Below are 20,585 nucleotides of genomic sequence, written 5' to 3' on the forward strand. Positions count from 1 at the left end.
CAACTTATCAAGGAGAAAAGACGAGCAGCGTCAGGCTGGACGCTCGAGCTGTTCCTGGATCTTTTATGTAGGTATCTCCGTGCTATCATTCAGGCCTTGACTTACACTCTGTAGATGTCGCGATTGTCGCCAACTTCAGCGATGAGCTTGCTGAGCATCCTGATGGCGCTCATCTGGCAAAGTACATACTCATCTTTGCGCCGGCATGGCATATCTGGGCTGATCTCCGCGAGATCATGAACTCATATTATACCGATGATTTACTGCAGCGACTTGTTATTCTTTGGGTCATGGCGCTTCTGGTGCTGTATGCGAACAATGCCAACGATGCTGATGAGGATATTACAGCGATGCGGACTACTGCTGGAGCGTACCTCGTAGCCCGCTTCACTACCCTCAATGTTTTCCTCGTCACCTCGTTCGCAGCGTATCAGCACCGCACACAGGCTCGGATCATGGCTGGTTTCATGTTTGTCGGTCTTCTAATCACCATCCCGCTCTTCCTTGAGGACATAAGCATTCGTGCAAAAGCCGCCATCGTCGCCGTGGGCATCTTCTATCAAGAGGCGACATGGGCGCTTACTCTGAGTCCCTGGATCAAGGCCAAGCTACATCTGACTTACAGTACTGCTGTTGACATTGCGCACGAGATTGACCGAATGGGCGCTTTCTTCATCATCATTCTCGGCGAGTTTGTGTACAGCATCATTGTTGGCAATAAGACAGGCATTGGCTTGACTTCAGGGTACGCAAAGGCTGTCTGCACGCTGATTATTGCGTTCGTGCTGAACTGGGTCTATTCCAGTGGCGATGGCAGTATTCAAGCAACACATCCGATTCGACGATCTGCCTGGACAGCCTTTGGCTTCTTTCTCTTGCATCTGCCTCTATCAGCATCGTTTCTCATCGGAGGCCACATCGCAGCTGCGAGCACAGCGATTGAAGAGTTTGAAGACGGGCAGCGTTGGCTTCTCGGTGGAGGGCTTGGAGTTGGCATGTTTTGCCTCTGGGTTTACGGGATGTTATACCGGGTCGAAGGTGAGTGCACTCTATTCATGGGACAGACGACACGAATCAGTATGAGGTTGATAATTGCGATCATCCTCGTCGTCATCCCTGAGTCACATAACCATCTCAATGCAGAGAGCTTCATGTTCGTTATCATGGCTCTGTTTGCTTTCCTCTTGATATGGGAGACCATTGGAGGCTTATCCAGGACTTCCAAGTTCTTTGAGCCTTGGACGAATAGAAATCCACCGCCGGAGGAGGACGACAGAGAAGGCTTGGCGGGCGAGTAGTGGAATTGTCAGGCACTTTTCGGAAAAGGAATTGACATGTTGGATCGTGTTCGGATCATGGAGAATGATAGTGGAACCCTTCCTTCCCAGGCAGGACATCGATTGACTTGAAGCTATGGTGCACCGCCACAGCAAGCGATCGCCACTGTCTGCGTCATTCGTGGCGTATGCTATAATGAAGCTTTCTGGAAGCCGCGGGCTAAATACGATTAAGATTTTGGAATCTGGAGGAAAATGCCGTGAGGCAGCCTATGCATAGGTTGTCGTCTTTGCGCAGCACTTGAGTGACATGACACTGAATAACCGTTTAAAATCCGAGAGAGAGCTAAGCTATTCCAGGATCATCAATGCATGCATGCGCAAGCAACTCCAAGACGTGACCTGCAGAACGCACTGTAATTGTAACTGCAGCTGTAATTTTAGGCCACCTTGGCGCATGTCACTCATCTACCCATATCCTTCACTGCTATTTGGGTGCTTCTAGAGTCAGTCGCTAATGAATGGAAGGCTTGGTCGGAGACCGGACGAGGAAGCCGCGGACAAGGTGGCTGTGCTTTCTACATGACAGCTCTTGCACCAATGGCGTCACCTGTGCTTCGCATGTTGGGGGAGGGGCAACCGGGGTTTCGGTGATTGCCCCTCCAGCTCCAGATCCAAACTCATGCTGCTTCTCCAAGTGGCGTTGACGCGAAACATTCAAGGTCACAAGTGGCAGGTGCCAGATTGCCAAGGGAAATAGGTAATGTGCTTAAATAGTCCCTCGTAGTCTTAGCTTTAGCCTTAACTTACCTTATCCTTGGCTCTCACGTCTTGATCTCGATATTAAACTTCCCCTCTTTACCTTGACCTTACCTGTCCCTTGTACTACACAACCTACTTATACCCACCTGCTACATCATCGACTCTTGTTAATTCCTCAGACGTCGACCTACCACAAATTTCTCGCACAACATCGTTGTTGCACTCTATAACAACATCTTCATCGATCGTGTACTTTTCAAATCCTACTTCGATGGCCGACTTTGCTCCCCCGTCTGGTCCGCCTCCTCCTAAGGCCCCCGAGGTTCCTGCCGGATGGGCCGTGCGATGGAACGAACAATACAAGGAATGGTAAGAACTTGACTTTGTCCACGCGCGCGCAGCGTCGCTAACATGCGAATTACAGGTTCTACGTCAACATTTACACAAAACAATCGCAATGGGAAAAGCCCACTGCTCCCGTCTTTCCAGCTGATGATGCCGCGCCCGCCGGCCCTCCTCCCGGATACGACCAAGGCAATGCGCCCATCCCTACAGACACCAAGAAGAACCCCTACGAGGACCATCGTGATCAGTCGGCTGGTGGTCCTTCCGAGGATGAAGACGCTAAGCTAGCTGCGAAGCTACAGGCCGAGGAAGACGCCCGCGCTCGTAGTGGTCCTGGTGGTCCAGATGTTCCTGCGGGATACGGAGCATCAAATAGTCCATACCCTCAGAGCAACAGTCCCTATCCCCAGAACAACAGCCCGTACCCTCAACAACAAGGGGGCAGTTCTTATCCCACAGAACTTCCCCCTAGAGAACGTGGTGCTAAGAGCGGTGGTGGATTCTTAGGCAAGTTGCTCGGCAAGGGCAAGCAGATGGCTGGAGGCCACCAACAAGGCGGTGCCGGTGGTTACGGCGGCTCGCAGGGTGGCTACGGAGGTGGTTATCCTCAACAACAGTACTACGGCCAACAGCCCCAAGGCTATCCTGGACAAGGTCCTCCAATGGGCTACGGCGCCCAACCTCACTACGGCGGCGGTTATGGCGCGCCGGGAGGTTACGGTGGCTATGGTGGCGCTCCTGGTTACGGAGCTCCTCATGGCGGCGGCTTTGGTGGTGGTGGCCGTAAACCTGGTGGTGGTGGTATGGGCATGATGGGAGGTGCTGCTCTCGGTGCTGGTGCTGGTCTGCTTGGTGGTGCCATGATCGCAAACTCTTTTGATAACGATGAACAAGACGCCTACCAGGATGGTTTCGGTAAGTTTCCATTTCAATTCTCCTTGAATCTAACAGCTCGCTAACTATCGTTACAGAGGATGGTGCTGATTTCGGCGATGATGGCGGTGACTAAGGAGCGTCATACGTTCTGCATGGATTTGCTGAAGAGGAGTCTCAGTGTGATATTTCCGACTTGCGCTCGAAATTGGTTTTGCTTTGAGATTTATTGGGCAGGGCAGGAATTGGGTATGGAACGAGGATATGATGACAATAGGCTGTGCGTAACTACGCCGTGACTAGTAGCTAACTAAGTTTTATACCTCTACAACGAACTGATGAGGGAAGGTTCAACGGAATAATGATCATTGCTAAATGCATACAATGCCATATCTCATAATCTACTTCTCTATCGTCCGCCTATGCCCACAGGGCTGTGTATCCATCCAACTTTTGTAGTCATTATATACCCAATAACTGTGCGAGATTTACCGTCTCACGCCCTGGTTCTTAGTGTTGCCGTTACCACCATTGTTGGCTGGGGTGCTCTCCTTGGGCTTGGAACCGGCGAGATACGCAGCCATGTCGAAGTTGGTAAGGGGGTTGTCACCAGATGACTGACCGGTCATGGCAGCGCTCAGGGGGCTGTTCTTTCGCTGGGCCTCGAACTCGGCGCGCATTTCAGGGTCCACTGGATCTTGTTAGTATAAATCTGTTTGCGAGGGTGAACGGATACATACTGCTGTCCATGAGCTTTGGCATGCCCACCATGAGAACCAGACTGACGAGAGCCATAAGGATCATGGGGTTCTTGAGGATAGCAAAGACCGAGACTGCTATATGTTAGCGCTGATCAGTTCACGGAGAATTGAAGACCGAGACTCACACTGCGGCCTCTCCATAAAGTAATTCTTTCCCCCAATAGCCCGCAGCTCAAAACCTCGTCCCTTACTCCCCTCCTTCACCTGCACGACCTCCCCCTTATTCCCCCAGTCATTGCCCCGATACGTCTCCCACGCCCTGACAATTCCCTCCTCTCCATCCTCCGCAAGCTGAACATCAATCCTCAGCGGATGAAACGCGTCAGTCGGACAGTGAACATCAGCAAGGTACGAGCCAGGCGTGACGTTGTGAAAGACAAAAGTGTTGGCGGAGGACAGTGGCGCGGAGAAGTGGACGCCTGCGGAGGAGAGCGTGGCGTGCGTGTTGGCGGGGATGCTGAAGGGGTTGGGATTGGAGGGGAGATAGAGGGTTAAAGAGTCGGCAAGAGCCAGAGGGAGGAGCGCGAGAATAGCGCTGGTTTCGAAGGTGAAGCGCATCTTGGGCGGTGGAGGTTGTGAGAGGTGAGGTTAGATAGAGGTTGACATTGTGACGTTTTTGGTGCTGGAGGAGAGAACAAGTGGGCCAATCAGATGGGGGAAATGTGCGGGTGTGGCTTGGGATGACGCAGCCACAGTTGAGAGCTTCTAAGCTTGATATCAAGACATGCTGAGATTGAATAAGTAGTCAATTGGTATTCACGTTAAACAATCAATACTACTTTGAAGCTTTTAATTGTCGTACTTGACTGCTTTGTAGATGCAATGTCTTCATTTTGACATCCGCAACACATCTTGTTTCACCGACACAAGAACAAACTCCTCAATGTCTCACATATGAGCAAGGGGGAAAACGAAGTTGGCATCAAAAAGAGTGGCATAGACGCTCATCTAAATTACGCTCTTCTAAAAACTATTTATTTGGGTATCGAGTTCATCAAAGACGCATAAGTCCACTCCTTCGTTTCCCGTGATATGAATCAGACATTTCAGTTCATCCGGCGTCACAGATCGTATAACAAACACTTTTTGGTCTCATCAGCAGCATTACCCCTTCCCATTTGACAAAGAAATCCCTTTCCCTCAAGCCTCAGATGTGCCGTTGGTTGTGGCGCTCTTCTCCTTGAGCTCCTTGACCTCGGCCTCGAGGGCCTTGACCTTCTCAAGAGCCTCCTTCTTCTCGCCCTGGATGGTCTTGACCTTCTCAAGGGCGTTGCTGAAGGCGGACTGTGCTGTCTTTGTTTTCTCCTCGGCATCGGTCTTCTCCTTCTCCAGAGCAGCAGCCTTCTCCTCAGCGGCCTTCTTCTCGGCCTCCAGGGTCTTGGTCTTTTCATCTGCCTCCTTCTGCAGGGACTCAGCCTTGGCGACGGCATCGGCCTTCTCCTTCTCAAGAGCTTCGACCTTCTTAGCGGCCTCCTCGGACTTGGCGAACTTCTCCTTGAGCTCCTTGAGTTCGTCCTCAAGGGACTTGGTCTTATCGGCGGAAGACTTCTTCTCAGATTCGGTAGCAGCCTGAGCTTCCTCGAGCTGCTTCTTAAGAGCAGACTCGGAATCTTGAGCCTTCTTTGCGTCGGCCTCGAGGGCAGCAACCTTAGCCTCGGCCTCATCAGCCTTAGACTTCAATGACGCTTCAGTCTCCTTGGCCTTAGCCTCGGCCTCCTCGGTCTTGGACTTCAGTGAAGATTCAGACTCCTTAGCCTTGGCGGCATCAGACTCGAGGCTCTTGACCTTGTCCTCAGCCTCCTTGAGCTTGGCGTTCAAGCCAGACTCAGACTCCTGGGAGTTCTTGGCGCTGGACTCAAGATCGGCGATCTTGGCCTCAAGCTCCTTCTTCTCCTATGCAAATGTTAGCGCCTTGATAGGTATGTAATCATGGTGAGTATTTACCGCTTGGGAAGTCTTCAGGTCTTCCTCGGCCTTGGCAACCTGGGCCTTGGCCTCCTCGATTTCCTTCTCGAGCTCGGCAAGCTTTGATGTCTTCTCGTTGAGCTGCTTCTCGACAGACTCGCGCTCCTCATTGGCAGCCTTGAGCTTAGCCTCGGTTTCCTCCTGCTTCTTCTGGATGGCCTCGTGGTCGCTGGTGACGGTCTTGAGCTTCTCAGCTTGCTCATCACGTTCCTTCTTGAGGGCGTCGTGCTCGTCGGTAGTAGACTTGAGCTTAGCCTCAAGGTCGGCAGCCTCCTTCTTGACCTTCTCCAATTCAGCAGATGAGTCACCCTGAGCCTTGGTCAAGGCAGCGGTGTGGTCCTCGGTAAGCTTCTTCTGGGCCTCCTCGGCAGCAGCAAGATCCTTCTTAGCAGTCTCAAGGTCCTTGGACAGACCATCATGTGTAGACTGAAGAGAACCGTGCTTCTCCTTCCACTCAGCAGCATCCTTTTGAGCCGCGACAAGCTCGGAAGAAGAGTTGCTCTTGAGAGACTCATTGGTCTTCTCGAGGTCAGCAACCTTCTCCTTGAGCTCAGCAAGCTCCTTTTCAAGAGACTTATTGGTCTCCTCGAGAGTAGCGTACTTTGTCTGGAGGTCACCGAGCTCAGAGAGCTGCTTCTTGAGTTCAGACAACTCGTTCTCAGAGTCGGCCTTGTGCTTGTTGTGTGTTTGTTGGAGAGCATTTGTCTTCTCTTGAGCCTCGGCGAGGTCCTTCTTGGCAGTAGCGATCTGGGAGTCGGACTGCTCCTGGAGCTTGTCGAGTGTCTCTTGGAGAGCGGCGTACTTCTCCTCGGAACCGGCCAAGGCCTTCTTCTGCTCGTCGAGGGCAGTGACGGCGGCGGCCAGGTCGGTCTCGAGCTTGGCGTGGCTGGATTGTAGGGTGGTGAACTTGTCTTCGGAACCGGTCAGAGCCTGCTTGCCTTGCTCAGCGGCGCTGGAAGCGGCAGCAAGCTCTTCCTCAAGTGTGCTGTGGGCCTTGGTAAGAGTCTGATGCTTCTCCTCGGCCTCGGAGATCTGTGTCTTGAGAGTAGCAATCTCCTTGGTGAGAGCAGCCTCGAGGGCCTCGCGGGCCTCCTTGGCCTCAGCAAGCTCTGCCTTGAGGCCGGCGAGCTCATCGGCGATGGATTGCCTCTCCTGCTCCAGACCCTTGAGCTTCTCTTCGGTAGCAGTCAGGCTGGTCTTAGCATCCTCGAGCTCCTTGGCGTTCTTCTCAGCAGACTCCTTGGTAGATCGGAGCTGCTCGGAGGAGGAGTCACCGCCCTTCTTCAACTCTTCCTGCAAGATGGCGATACGGGCGTGAGTCTCATCAAGGGCAAGAGAAGACTGAGCCTCGAGCTCCTTGATCTTTTCCCTCAAATCCTCAGCATCTTTGGATACTGTTGTGCATTCCTTCTCCTTCTTTGAGAGGTCTTCCTCGAGGACGGCGATGGTTTCTTCCCTGTCGGCAAGTTGCTTCTCGAGAGCTTGTCGCGCTGCGACGGAGTCTTCACCGCTACTACTAGAGAATGCAGAGACAACGCCGCCCATATCGAATCAGTAATGGGGAATGTGGGGTGTTTAGAAAAAAAAAGTTTGAGGAGAGGAGGGGTCAGGAAGATGATCGGTAAGGCAAGAGAGGAGGAGAAGAGGGGAAGAAAGGAAACAGAATAGGGTCACTAGAAGATCGGGAATCTCTTAGAGTTTTTAGGTAAAAAAGGGACAAAGAGGTTGGCTCGGCTGGAGGTTGGAGATGCCGTTGTTGAAGTATGAGCTTGAGGTGGTGTTGCAGTAGCGGCAGCGGATTATGGAGACGTAAGTTATGGGGGGACAAAAAAATCGTATCAGACCAGGCCAGGCCAGTCCGCCCCGGGCTCCAGTCCAGCTCCAGATTAGGTAGGCCACCAAACCATGCGCTAAACAGCTAACCACCAACACTTATCACCAGGCTGTGATAATTTTCTCAGGCGGTCACCTCGGTGATAAAATGAAATGGCTGGGCCGTGCCGTGATTTGCACTTCGATTTACTGTTTCCTGTTCCTTCTCTGTATAATTTGGGTAAGTAAAAGGTGCCAAAGGGTCAATTGACGGCCTTACCGCACTTTAGCATGGGATCTTTCGGGTCTGAATTTGCTGCCCATCATCCAATATCCACGCAGCTTTTTTGTCCTCTAGTGGGGTTGTCAATGAACGACATGTCACCCTTGCAAGCTCCATCGTTCAGATTTTCAATCAACGTACATCCATATCCATATCCATTCCCGTTTGTACCTAGGTAAGGTAAGGCAAGGCAAGGCAAGGTAGGTAGGGTGGTCATCCATGATGTGGCATGCTTTACCGCCTATCATTTGATTCAAGAAATGTCGCATTGTTACGTTGGCAGTTGAACAACGAGGCCGAGAATTGTCAATCAGACTACCTCTACTCGACTCAGACTCAGTCAGAGCCCAATATTCACTCCCAATTCCTCCCTCCCCTCCCCTACCAAGACAAGACCAGACCCAGCCCCCCATGAACAACAAACTTTTTTGTTTTGGTCCCGCCAAAAGACTCCGCGCTTTATCACCCGACGACTCATGGGCCTGCCTCCTGGGTCCCGGTCTCGCCATCATGCACCAATTTCTATTGTATCCGTGCATTGTTTCCTCTATGCTGGACGTTTCGTCATTATCACTTGCATTGCTAGACCCTGGTGCTGCTCTTTCACATGCCTGTTATAGTCAAAGCTTTTATGTCGACATCCGTTATGATATGCCTGACCCGAACGATTTACTGAGTGAAACAAAGATTGAGACAAAGCTTCAACGGGCCTTGATGAAACATAACCTGCAGAATGCTACCTTTGCATATGCAGGTGCCTATATATAAACAAACATGTCTCATGCTCGCTCTTTCTGGCCTCTGAGTCACTTTTCTCTCGCCTTTTTGCCAAATTACTTTCCATATCGATCAATGTCCTTCCAAATAGATATCCAGCCGTAATTCCTCGGCTTGACCGTCAAGTAACCCCGGTTTATGCGAATCAGACTGGGGTCCCATTTGCTTTTTGCTCCGCCCAAGACTCCATGCACTATCCTTCATGGACCCGTCATTACATATTCCATTTCAAATCAAATTAGAGTGTAATCAATGCATTGCCGTCATGAGAGGGGAGTGATTCATGTGAGTGCGCCATGATGGGACTAATTCTGAAAGCCCATCATGTCCGATCTTGGCGATCATGCCCAGCATCAAAGTTGAGGTCGTTTCCGTTTTCAGGGGAACCTCAACAGACATCCTCTATTTCAAGAGTAGTCTACCTCAATTCACAGAGGTGCTGGTGTGATCAGCTTCCCGGTTGTGTCATTAAACGAAAGTCGAATATAGAGTCGAAGTCCGAAGTTACTCATCTAAACGTAGCTCGGAACGGCCCTTCAACCTTGACATCCCTGATACCTTCCGGCATCAGTCGCAGCCATTCATTCCAGCTTTCGAGGTCGACGTTGTCATCGTCCAGTCGAATAGACAAGTGTAATTGGGGACTGTTCTCATACGAAGAGAAACTTCCTCGCGTGGGGCTGTTCTGGTATACCGGAGAAAGGAAGATGGACGGAAGCCTCGAGTTGCCCGACATCATCATGTGCAGCGGCGAGGGGAAACTGGTCAATACTTCTTTCTCTGGATACTTGTCTTGGACCATTTTGGCGTACTGAGAGAACAAATTCGCGTGCAGCTCGGCAGCCGAAAGAGGACTCAAGCGTGCTGCCCGGACTCGCAGTTGTTCAGCAAGGGCCCGAGTGAATGCACAGCGATCAAGATCGTAATAATGCTCTTCTGATACCGAAGCTGCAAGTAGTTCCAGGACGCCCTGTTGTCGAACCATTCTGGACGATGGGTAATATGCAGCATCCATAATAATCAACGTATCGGCACAAGCCTCTTCGAGAGTTTGTTGTATACCACCCCACCGGATTGTTGAGGCTTGTTCTGGATTTCGCGAGCTGCCAAGTCTTAGCCGGTATCATCAATGCAGAAGGGGGTGGCAAACGGCATACCTTGCCAGAACCATCTCACGATTGCCATCGAGGTATGTATGTCCTGCGTAATAGACTATCTTCAACACATCACGCTCATCGCGGTCCTCAACAAACTCGTTGAGTGCCCTTGATAGCCACCTCCATGAGCTTTTGCAGCCATCAGAGGACGACGGGATAGCTTGAACTTGAAAGTTGTAGCGATAATACTTATCAAAAACCTCAGCGAGCTCCCGGACAGCGGTCTGAATTATCGGGACCTCTTCATCGTCTTGCCAGAACAGGAACAGAACCTGCACAGAACTGTATCGATCCCGACTGGGAGTGGAAAGCATACGCCCCACATTGGATTGGAGATCGTTCTTGAAGCTCTCGATGCCAGGTAAAGACAGGGACTTCTCGAGGCGAGGGCCCGATGGCAAAGGGGTACGAATTCGAGCGTCACTTAGCGGAGGTCGGCCGGGCAGGTTGGAGCCAGGAGTACTGGAATCGATATCCATTTCCTGGGTATCGTGGAACAAGGCCTGGACATTGGTGATCGCGGGGGCGGGGCTCAACGGTCGGCCGGCAGCGGCGAGGGAAGGTGCAATGTCCTGAATAGTCGGGCTATGCGAACGATGAAACTTGGTTACGACGTCTTCCCATGTCATATTATGATGACTGGGGTGGCACTACAATAATGGAGACAAGGGTTGGCATATAAGTCCATATAAAAAGTTTGTGTGGCACATAGAATGAGTATGACTTACAGCGACTCGTCGCCTCCTACAGTCAATGCATGCGCCCAGCTTTCGAATGAGTGCAGCGCGTTCTCTGGACTGCTGAGAAAGGGGCCCGGTCCGTCTCCTGCTCGTGCGGCGGTTGTTAGAGACGTCGGAGCCATCCTTTATAGAGAAAATGGACTGGTGCAAGTTAGGAGAGGTGTCGGCACTGTACGATGTGTTATTGGTCTCTGTGGAGGCCAAGGTAGCGCTAGTGGCCTGAGTTGAGATGGAGGAGCATGTGTCCTTTCTCAGAGGCGGCGTAACGGGGTGGAGGTTGTGGTGAGGATGATGGTGGTGCTGCTGCTGTTGGTGTTGTTCGAACGTATAATGCGCCGGTGAGGTCGGCGACGGTTGGCGGAGCGGGGGAAGCTCATCTGGATTTGGCGCGAGTGGATGGGCGGAGACTGATGCGACAGCTGTTGCGGCGGCGAGAACAGCAGGCAGCGAAGCAGACTGAGCAGAGGGCGAGGAAATTGAAGGTAAGGATGGCGTCGGAGCGGTTTCGGATACAGAGGTCGGCTGCGATGGAGATGGAGACGGTGGAGGTTGCGGCTGTTGATGTTGGTGTTGGTGTTGCATGGACGGAGCAGCAGGAGCTGGAGAAGCCTCGGCCATGCTGTGGGCGACAGAATTCATGCTGATAGGTAAAGAGATTAAATGAGCGTCAGAACTATTCAAACGCCCATTATCTCAAACTTGAGGGAGAAGAAGGGTTGAAGTAGGCAAAAACAGCTTGCAGATCAGGAAGCTTGCCAATAAGCCAATTGCTTAGATATATATCTGTATTGCCAGTGGGTGTGTCAATTGTGTATGTGCAGGCGCAAGCATACGGCACAGGCTGCACAAGCGATGGGCGCGTTGATATGTGTGCGTCGATGGTACCGTAAGTAAGAGAAGTGTTCACCCCACCATCAAATATTTCCAGCCTCAGCAAATAGAAGCGCCAACAGTGTATAGATAACCGCAGCTTTGCAGGCGCACTGAAAGAATTGTAGATGCTGGGAGAGGAAGATTCGCAGAAGCAACTTTGTGCCGAGATGGTGAACGGCGAGCTTAGAAGGGCTTCTGTGTGGGAAATCTTGAATTGGTAAGGCAGAAAATTAAACACCCTGGGGCGAACTGAGAGACGCAGAGACAAATGGATAGAAGATACTGAAATACTGTGCAATTCAATTGATCGCAGCGGAGTGCAGTGAGGCCCGGCGCAAGTAATGTATAGAGATATGGAGTGGTAATAGCGGACCAACGATGATTAAGCCGACGATGAGCTTCACAATTGGACCTTGAACAAGACGAAAGTGTATCAACGTCTAGCTAGGTGCGCGATGCAAAATAGCCAGTGGACGATACCTCAATTCGTTGCAAGACGCCCAGTTTCGGCTGCTAGCTTGTGGGATCAAAGGAAATGTTTGGTCGGATCAAGGCGACCTGAAGGCGAGATGAGAGTCGTATATACGAAAAGCCGGCCTATGATGTAAGACGGATTTCAAGATGTCGTTCAGGTGAGCGGGAAGCGTAACGGTGAAGCAATGAAGCAGACCAAGGTCACTTGAACAAGAAGATGGGATGCTAAAGAGAAATAGCTAACAAGAGCAAGAAAAAGACAGCGCAAGTTCATGCCATGGAAAGAGACCGAGAGTGTTCCGTCGTCGCGAAGACTGACCTGAGATGAATGGAGTGGCGTGTAAAAAGGTGAAGAAAGCGGAGGGGAGGGCGTGGGAGAGAAAGCTACAGCTATGACTCGACCAATCAGACAGGTAGTTTGGAGGGTCTCACAAACGAAAGTGGGGTGGGGGCGTGCGCGGAAGCAATTAGGTACTAACTCACCATGCACGGCGGAGAGGAGCGCTGCTGGTGACAATGCCCGCCAGAGGGGAAGTGGATTTCCCCGGGAAGCAGGAGATCAAAATGAGGTAGCTTTTCACGGCAAATGCATGGACTAGGTACCTGAGGTGAGAGTAAGGGACCGGCCCGGGAATACATTGGCTTGCATTTGGGGGGACCTGAGATTGGGTAAAATGGAACGATTCAATGAACGGAGTAGCCTTGACTTTGATGGTCACTGGATTTCTGGAGTAAGGTGGGTTCAAGGTCAGTCGAGGTCAGAAGCCGAATATGGACAATCAATACCTAGTCGAAGTAACTGCCCATCCAAGCATTGGCTGAGAGACATACATTTGTTGGGGATTTCTCACGAGCAAGACTGAGATAAGATGCATGTCTTAATCATCAGACAAAAAAATCCAACATTTCTCAAAAGGCCAATGACAGACAAGTCGACCGTGGGATGAGGTTCATGAAGCAAGACAAGGTGAGACGATTTAGGCTAGACCCGGTTGTAAATCCCGGCCGAGGTGAGCGGTAAATCTCGGTATGAAATGGAAAATGGCAGCACCACAACGGTTTAAGGAATCAATCTCGAGTCTCGAACATCTCAGGAGTAAGGATCTTGACAACAGAACCCAATTGATCAAATCTGCATCCCACTAGACTGGTTAAGCTACAGTAGCGTTATGTGATGATACGCGGCTCTGGCGGCAAATGCTAAGGTACCCTTGTTTTCTTGCTTGCTTGCTCTGCCCTGTCTGCAATGTACTGTACCTTCCCATATTAACATGCGCTTGTAACGTGACGACGTGGGTTTCTGGTGTTCCTGCCAATCCAAACATCACATCAGTAAAGGACTTTCCTCGGAATTGCTTTCTTTTTCGGAGGCAGTACATCTCATCTCCCCACTGAATCCCCCTCAAATGTGATCCAATCTCTTCTTTAACCGTACCCAAATATGTCGATTTCAACCGCACATCGGCTATTGGCACTTGACATGTCAAGATCGAGCAACATGTCAGACGAGGCGATATCGGCTCAACAGGGCTCTAGCCAATTACTCCGAACATTGGGCCTTTGATCGAACGAAGGAGGTTGCGATGTTCAATACTCGAGTCTGTATAAATCCGCCCACATCAAGCTTCATCTGACCAGACTGAACGATTACAATGCACTGGTCCATATGCACGCTAACATACCCCCGGGACATCTCAAAGAAGCAATCACCCACATCTTCTTCGAGGCAGAACTGGGGGAGGCATCTATCAGCCAATCTTAAGCCAGCAAAGCAAGAACTCGATCAAAATGTGCTATGCTGGGATCAAGTTCAGAGATCCATCTGCTTCATGGAACCATCTCCCAGTTCAAGTTTAAGGTCAGACAGTCTGCGTGTAACCCGTACCACGGACTGATGGATGGCTAAACCCTGTGCGTCGCATGGCATGCCTATGGCACCCTGTGAAGAGATCCGTGCAAGGACCCGTTGTCCAAAGCATCTGTTTGACCGGAGGTGCAACACCGAGCACAGACGATACAGCTCCCCTGGCTCTCAACGTCACAAGCTGGGACGCATCACGTCGTTGCCCTCTTCATTATCGGAAGCGAAAAGCTACCCAACATTCTCTTTTTCCCCTCTCCTTCTCAGTTTCAAGATCATGCTCTCGTGGGCTCTTTGGAGCCTGAATTCGCGACTGCAAGCATAAGACAATATGTCTCATGTTTGCATTCTGCGTTTCCACCCCCATGAGGTGACCGGGTTCCGTCACCGGCGGGTGGGTTGTCGCGGCCAGCCTCGTCGGCAGCTGCAACCTATGCTAAGACATGCTATGCTTGCATGAGTGTTATAACACTACGTAGTTGAGAAGAACATCAATTGGCCTTTTGTACCGTCATTATCTTTTGTCCCAAAGCACACCAATTAATCGACGCCACCGATTGGTCGTAGCCTACTTACGTTAGGTTCTTATTCGTTTCCTGATGACACAAGTCTTTTTGTACGTTGGAAACATTGTTGCCAACTCTCTCACTCGCAACATCAAGCTTTTCAATATCTCAAGCTCGACAGAGATGGTAAACAGCGCTGGACTTGCGACCTTGCTTCTGTGCTGATACAAGGCTCAGCCTTAAGATGACGTGTGGTATTGAACCGACTTCCCCCTTGACCATATTTCTTCTATCGAGACAAGCCAAGTGTAGGATGCCGTTGAGGCTCGATACATTACCCGCGGTTAATCACTTACACCTGGACCAGCTCAACGCACCTACCGCTCACACTACTGCGAGTTAGAGCTTGGCTCCCACAAATCGTCTCCATACACTTTAGCACTGGTGGTTCCATAGGCGCGCCTCCATATTGCAGAAGCAGCTCTTGAGCCATCCAAGGAGAAAGAAACCACTCAGACTAGCAATGCACGGAGTGTTGTCATTCGCCGCCCGCCGACCCCCGTTGCGGTTCGGTGAGAAGGATGTGTGGTCCGTACCCACGCTACATCGAAGTGATTCGGCTTTGAACTCGGGAAGAAGCACCACAAACTCAATTTGTCAACCAGGCACGTTGTTTGATGGTGGTTGTTAGTGAACGGTCAGTTTTTCGCTGCAGAGCCCCAGGCACATGGCCGACCGTCCATCATCCGTCATCCCGTCCCTCCAATTATTGTTAGTTATCACCTGAAGTATTAACCACGTACCCTGTTCTATGTACGGCAGACTGTTCCTTGGGGCATGCACGACAGAGCTGCCTTGCACTAAAATTCGGAAAGCATAAAATATGTGCAGAATTCTATTACGGCATTACAATTATCAAATCGACTCGATTAGATTGGACCGGCAGTGGCTGAATTCCGCCCAACTTCGACATGAAAAGAAATTTTGTCTTTCAGGTGCTTGATCGGCTCACCTCACCCCAGAATTCGTGAAGAGAAATCATCGGCAGCTAAGGGACCTAGATGCCAAGGGCCCATTATCATTATCAAGGGTCCCTACTGGCCAAGTCCTGGGTCAATTCTCCGCCCCCATGCTCACAAACCAAAGCAAGGGCCCAGTCTTTTCTTCTTTTCTTCTTGCTGAAGCCTGTGGGCCTAACATCTGGGGCAGGTTCAAACAGATTCACCGAGGTTAAGTCGAATGCTACGAAGCAAAGCCGCTCACCTCGTAAGTGCACAGTCTTAGATGCAATGTTACTGCGGATGTCTTGAGAACAGTTGTGGATGTGCAGTCTTGTTACAAGACGGTGACTGAGACCTCCACATGGTCACACACATACATTGTCAGTTGTCTGCCTGCCTTCAAGTCGGTCATTCTCTCATATGCTTATGAGCATAGCAAGCCCATATATGATCCCATATTCATGACTTGAATCATTTTATGTCTCAGTATTCCTGCAATGTGGTGTATGCCACCTCTTGGAACAAAGAGGGTGTTGCGACACACATCAAACTCTCTTTCACCCCAGTCGAACCTGGCTCCGGGTCTTCACCGAGATCTTTTCACGAGACATCATCAGATCCGATCCACTTTTCAGTTCTCGTTGTTGGTCCAAGCTTGAGCAAGGACTCGTTGATTCATCGGCACCATGTTCCTTTTTGACGGATGGGCAACCGACCCCGACGTGACTCTAAGTCCTTTACAATAGGCCAATCGGTGTTGCGATCTCCACCAAGCACATTAGATTCACCGATACAAGGCGTCTTCAACCGACGGAGAAACAATCCGAATGCTCTTTATTTCACCAGTTCGATTCTGATTAATTGGGTCGAGGACGTTAGATTTACGAAGCTGACACATTTGAAACCCCATGGCATCTGACGGAGCTCTCACCTTCATTTCACGTCACATTAGCACGACGCTTGACATATTTCCAGAACACCTCATGTTGGGCTCAGGTTCTCCTGCTACATACATACCGCACAGCTGTTGAAGGTCAGGCAGTGACTCCGGACTTGTCTCCGGTGCTGGTTCCCGAATATCGAAAGGCACTTGCCGGACTGGGCCCCGTACCCATGCGGGATTGGACAGAGCTTTCGTCTTATCGGTTCATCGTAGGCCGAGAAGACCGTCCCGGTACCTCCTCTCGTAGGCATCCGCAGTGGCGGAATGACCGCGGTGTAACTGCCGCCTACTTCACGCCTTACTATAGACCCCAGCTGCCGCCTGTATTTGAGTATGCACGGAGTCTATAGACTTTTCGATGTGCATCATGGGTGCTGCCTCCCACGCATCGAGACCTCCAATGACAAAAAACCTGGCTTTTTGCGAACTTATGGAGACTACATGGTGACAATGTAAGTCGATCGGCATCCTTTTGGGATACCGCTCATGTGATCTTCGGTATTCTTGAATCAAGCCGTTGAGTGGGTTGTACGCTATGTGAGCCTGAGCAACGTGGTTCAACTTCGTGCGATATTTCAAGGATCGAAAATGTATACTCCTCATATTGGCATCCTGCTACATGACATGCATCTAGCTACTCCGGTAGTGATGCTTCATAACCATGGAATCGAACAAATATACAAGAAGACGCCGACAAGTTATTAGCTTAAATGAGATAGAGATTCTTGCCACCATTCAAACCATTATAATCACCATTTCTGATTCTTTGTCCATGGAGAGCTCTTAAGCTCGCCCTTATCATTCTTACTTGTCCCAATCTCATCACGTTTGTCATCAACTAATCTCCCCCATTCAAGCAGTAGTCTGAAGAGATAGACTTCTTTATCCTTTTCTCCTAATGCTTGGTTTGCCCACTTGGCACCCTGCTGTGCAATCCAGGCGCCATCCTTGGCCAGCCCCTTCATGTCAGTATCGCGCCCGTTGAGGTATGCTTTCTTCTGTGTACCAGTAAAGTATGTCAGGGTGGTGTGCAAACCCTGATAACGCGTATCGATGGGCACGAAATGCAGCCAGGGAATCAGGCGATCGCTATACCACGTACGGAAGATGGTGGAGATAAAAGGTACGCTCTTTGAGCGGAGCACGCGGAGAAGGTCGGGTGAAGGCCCGTGGTCCGTATCCAAGAGGAGGATATAGCGGTATTCGAGGGGTTCCTGGTCCTGAGCTTCGTTGACGATGGGATACGTCTGATGAAGAAGCTCACAATTGGGGCCTATGCAGCCTGTGTAATTGTTCATGCCGACACTCGATGGAAGGACAAGATTCGCTTCCGTAATTGGTACCTTTTCATGTCGGTATACTGATGCGTCTTTTGCCGTTGGAAGAACTATTGAGACCTTGTCCTCGGGATTTTGGTTACCCAACATATGAAGGAGCCGGAATTTATGATTGCCGCGCAAGGCCTGGTCTGAAATAACGCCATTATCAGTTTGACCACGCCAAAACATGGCGTCGTAGCGACGGTCAAAGTTCCAGCCTATATCAGCTCTGTCGTCGTCTTCCTGTGGAAGAGGTATTAGGATGTCATTGAACGGCTCCGACTTGGAGAACCCAAACAATGGCAAAAGGTCCCTGATTGGTTCCGCATGAGGACTTGAGAGAGACATGCCGTGGAGGTACTTGAGATCAGGCTGGAAGCAGTACTGGAGTGATCGTTCCCAGTTGACCATGAGTTGCGCCTTTGAGTGCCTTCGTACGCACTCGGCGCAAAACTCTCCGATATTCCAGTGCGGGTTGGTTCGAGTTCGTGAGCCAGGGGGGCATGCTTCAACCTGCATCTGGCGATAGTTGGCTGGGCTTATCATGGAGGGCTCCTTGTCTTGGGGATAATCTGGGAGCGCTGGCAAAGGGGCAGGCACGGGAGTCTCTGCAGATCCGGCTTCCTTTACTTGATCTGCGTCATCTTCTTTGACTGCCCTCTTCGATATCAGATTGACGATTGGGGTCAGGTCAGCTCTGCTGTGCCCATTCGCCGTCTCCCATGATGGAAGAATCCGTGGTGTAACTCCCAAATTAACGGGAAAGAGCATGTCAGGGAGAAATTTAGCAAACTTGTTGATGGTTACGACGAGGCCGTCCAGCACCTCGGCATCATGGCCAGTGACTTCAGGTAGCCTCGATGCATTACCGTCCTTGATACCGATTGTATGGAATGCCATGCATCTGAGACAATATGGAAGCTCGTTGTCGAAGTTTGTTGGGTGGGATGGCTCTGAATGGGGCCAAATCTTGGTCGATCTGATCAAATTTATCAATGACAACAGTATCTTTGGCCAGGTCATACCAATCTGGAAATGCCGGGGGAGGATCCCGTCCTTCATGTCGTTCCTTATAGATCTTGTGAGCGATAGAAAGACTCCCACTTGTGCTCGCTTCCTGCATCCAACGGTCTTGCCTGATATTGGCTCTGTAAATGAAGTCATTGACAGGATGACGCTTGAAAGTCTGCGGATCCGACTTGGCAATGAACACAGTAGTGCCCACAACAAGGCCAACGAGGAGAGCCATGAGAACGAATCTTCTGATGAAGATGACAGATTGAATACCATGAGTGTATGTAAAGATGATCATGCCGAAAGCAATGAAGTAAAGTGGCGTGATCTCATGAAGGCGTGTAGGGTGAAGGTAGTCTCCGTAGTTGAAGATGTTATGACAGGCCTTTGCTGTTCCTACCAGAAAGGTGATGATAGCGGATGGTGTAAGCGGTGATGTCTCGCAGACCCAGAACGTAGCTGAGATCATAAGTGCTGCAAAGGCAACACTGTCGACGATGATATCAAATCCGTAGAGAAAGCCAAACCCAGCGTGAAGCACAGACGAACCCCTGAAAAGCCTGCTCCCCACCCACACAAGGCTCATCGATATCGAAGAGAGGGTCAAGACCGTACCCAAAGTCCGTAAACGAAGCTTAGCTGTGCGCGACCAGGCGAGCAAGCGCCAAAGAAGAATCACGATGATGGCATCAAGCACAAGTCCCATACACTGCAAAGCAAGGGTTGACCGCTTGCTCTCGAGGAGTTCAAAGCAATAGTATGTGGAGCGTGTTATGCGGCTTGTGGCGTAGTATGTGCCTGTAGAAAACACCACGAGACTAGACACCGCCATAGTGAGCATAACTCTTGGGCCACTGAACCAGTCGACCAAGTCATCAAAGCATGAACGCCAGGGGTCATCAGGGTCTTCTGGTGGTGGAAAGCCCCATTTTCTTCGAGAGGTGAAGATTTCATAAGCGAAGAAGAGAAGTGGTAGAAAAGACTGAATGATTGTAAGCTTCCCTACGATCCATTTGTGATAAGGAGCATAGTCTCACCTCGAGGCCAGGAGTTGCACATTGTTGCTGATAATTGACACGATGGAATATTTCCAGCCTCAATACAATGCATAATACAAGGATCGGAAGGGAAAGTCTTCTTGGCCTTCCAGGAAGATGTGTGTTCTGCCCCTTTCGAGCATCATGTGTACCATCAAGTAGAGAGCCTTGACGACGATGTGTCGTGAAGCGTCCGTCTGCACCAGGAAACCACTTGGTTATACAACTGACTCCGTAGCATACTAATCCAGAGAGAAGAAATACAAGAAATGATGATAATCTCGGGCTCTCTAAGCAATATCTCATGTTAGGTCTGGCTGCATATCTGGAACGACAGGGCTAGGACTAACCTGTTAGAGAATGGCGTTCAAGGGTTTGAGATATGTAAAAGAATGAAGAGGCAGCACTATTAAACAACATTAGTTATTATACATTTTGAGACTTGATAAAGAGGGGGGAATGTACCATAAGGCAAACAATTGAACCACTGTATCTCCAGCCATGATGGCTTTATCAGCACCCTCAGGGCCAAGATAGACTGAAACAACAAATATTTAAGCTTGGAACGCCTCCAAACCACTCATGTCGTCGCAGTCCGGTGTTTGACCCTCAACCAAAGCATAGATATTAACTCCAAGTCAGTATTTTCATCAATCGCAATTTCATATCGTCGTCATGATGGAGAAAACACAAGACAACACCCCTGCTCAATTCTGGCTGATTATCAGGGGACTGCTGACGAACACCCCTGAAAATTACCTAAGCGGTCTTTTATTCGCTGGACGTTCTACATACAGCGGTTTGA

At 50.4% G+C, this 20,585-nt stretch overlaps 6 protein-coding genes across 9 annotated transcripts; 2 read left to right on the plus strand and 4 right to left on the minus strand.

The window, feature by feature from the left end:
• Positions 1-1,298, plus strand: FOXG_11298 (uncharacterized protein; the record flags this gene model as incomplete). The annotated part of the gene is made up of 1 exon (XM_018390887.1): positions 1-1,298. The coding sequence occupies exon 1, from the start codon at positions 237-239 to the stop codon at positions 1,296-1,298; it is 1,062 nt and encodes a 353-aa protein (XP_018249436.1). The 5' UTR covers positions 1-236.
• A 653-nt stretch (positions 1,299-1,951) lies between these two features.
• Positions 1,952-3,761, plus strand: FOXG_11299 (uncharacterized protein). The gene is made up of 3 exons (XM_018390888.1): positions 1,952-2,408; positions 2,464-3,299; positions 3,356-3,761. Exons 1-3 carry the CDS (start codon positions 2,311-2,313, stop codon positions 3,391-3,393), a joined length of 972 nt encoding a protein of 323 aa, XP_018249437.1. The 5' UTR covers positions 1,952-2,310; the 3' UTR covers positions 3,394-3,761.
• On the minus strand, positions 3,377-4,720 carry FOXG_11300 (uncharacterized protein). Its single transcript, XM_018390889.1, has 3 exons — positions 4,144-4,720; positions 3,998-4,090; positions 3,377-3,948 (listed from the first exon to the last, which is right to left on the minus strand). The coding sequence occupies exons 1-3, from the start codon at positions 4,574-4,576 to the stop codon at positions 3,746-3,748; spliced, it is 729 nt and encodes a 242-aa protein (XP_018249438.1). The 5' UTR covers positions 4,577-4,720; the 3' UTR covers positions 3,377-3,745.
• A 202-nt stretch (positions 4,721-4,922) lies between these two features.
• On the minus strand, positions 4,923-7,819 carry FOXG_11301 (uncharacterized protein). Its single transcript, XM_018390890.1, has 2 exons — positions 5,963-7,819; positions 4,923-5,911 (listed from the first exon to the last, which is right to left on the minus strand). Exons 1-2 carry the CDS (start codon positions 7,526-7,528, stop codon positions 5,159-5,161), a joined length of 2,319 nt encoding a protein of 772 aa, XP_018249439.1. The 5' UTR covers positions 7,529-7,819; the 3' UTR covers positions 4,923-5,158.
• Positions 7,820-8,458: 639 nt separating this feature from the next.
• FOXG_11302 (uncharacterized protein) lies at positions 8,459-12,483 on the minus strand. 3 transcript variants are annotated; one of them, XM_018390892.1, is made up of 4 exons: positions 10,928-12,401; positions 10,741-10,837; positions 10,013-10,662; positions 8,648-9,958 (listed from the first exon to the last, which is right to left on the minus strand). In XM_018390892.1, exons 1-4 carry the CDS (start codon positions 11,389-11,391, stop codon positions 9,364-9,366), a joined length of 1,806 nt encoding a protein of 601 aa, XP_018249441.1. In that variant the 5' UTR covers positions 11,392-12,401; the 3' UTR covers positions 8,648-9,363. The 3 variants fall into 3 exon arrangements, with proteins under 3 accessions (XP_018249440.1, XP_018249442.1, XP_018249441.1); XM_018390891.1 differs by having other exon boundaries at positions 8,459-9,958; positions 10,741-12,483; XM_018390893.1 differs by having other exon boundaries at positions 8,459-10,662; positions 10,741-12,483.
• A 903-nt stretch (positions 12,484-13,386) lies between these two features.
• On the minus strand, positions 13,387-20,472 carry FOXG_11303 (uncharacterized protein). 2 transcript variants are annotated; one of them, XM_018390894.1, is made up of 4 exons: positions 20,246-20,472; positions 20,131-20,186; positions 19,781-20,070; positions 13,387-19,725 (listed from the first exon to the last, which is right to left on the minus strand). In XM_018390894.1, exon 4 carries the CDS (start codon positions 19,017-19,019, stop codon positions 17,160-17,162), a length of 1,860 nt encoding a protein of 619 aa, XP_018249443.1. In that variant the 5' UTR covers positions 19,020-19,725; positions 19,781-20,070; positions 20,131-20,186; positions 20,246-20,472; the 3' UTR covers positions 13,387-17,159. The 2 variants fall into 2 exon arrangements, with proteins under 2 accessions (XP_018249443.1, XP_018249444.1); XM_018390895.1 differs by having other exon boundaries at positions 16,949-19,725; positions 20,131-20,472.
• Positions 20,473-20,585: the final 113 nt, after the last annotated feature.

This window comes from Fusarium oxysporum, chromosome 1, assembly GCF_000149955.1.
Source record: "Fusarium oxysporum f. sp. lycopersici 4287 chromosome 1, whole genome shotgun sequence".
In the NCBI taxonomy this organism is placed as follows: domain Eukaryota; kingdom Fungi; phylum Ascomycota; class Sordariomycetes; order Hypocreales; family Nectriaceae; genus Fusarium; species Fusarium oxysporum.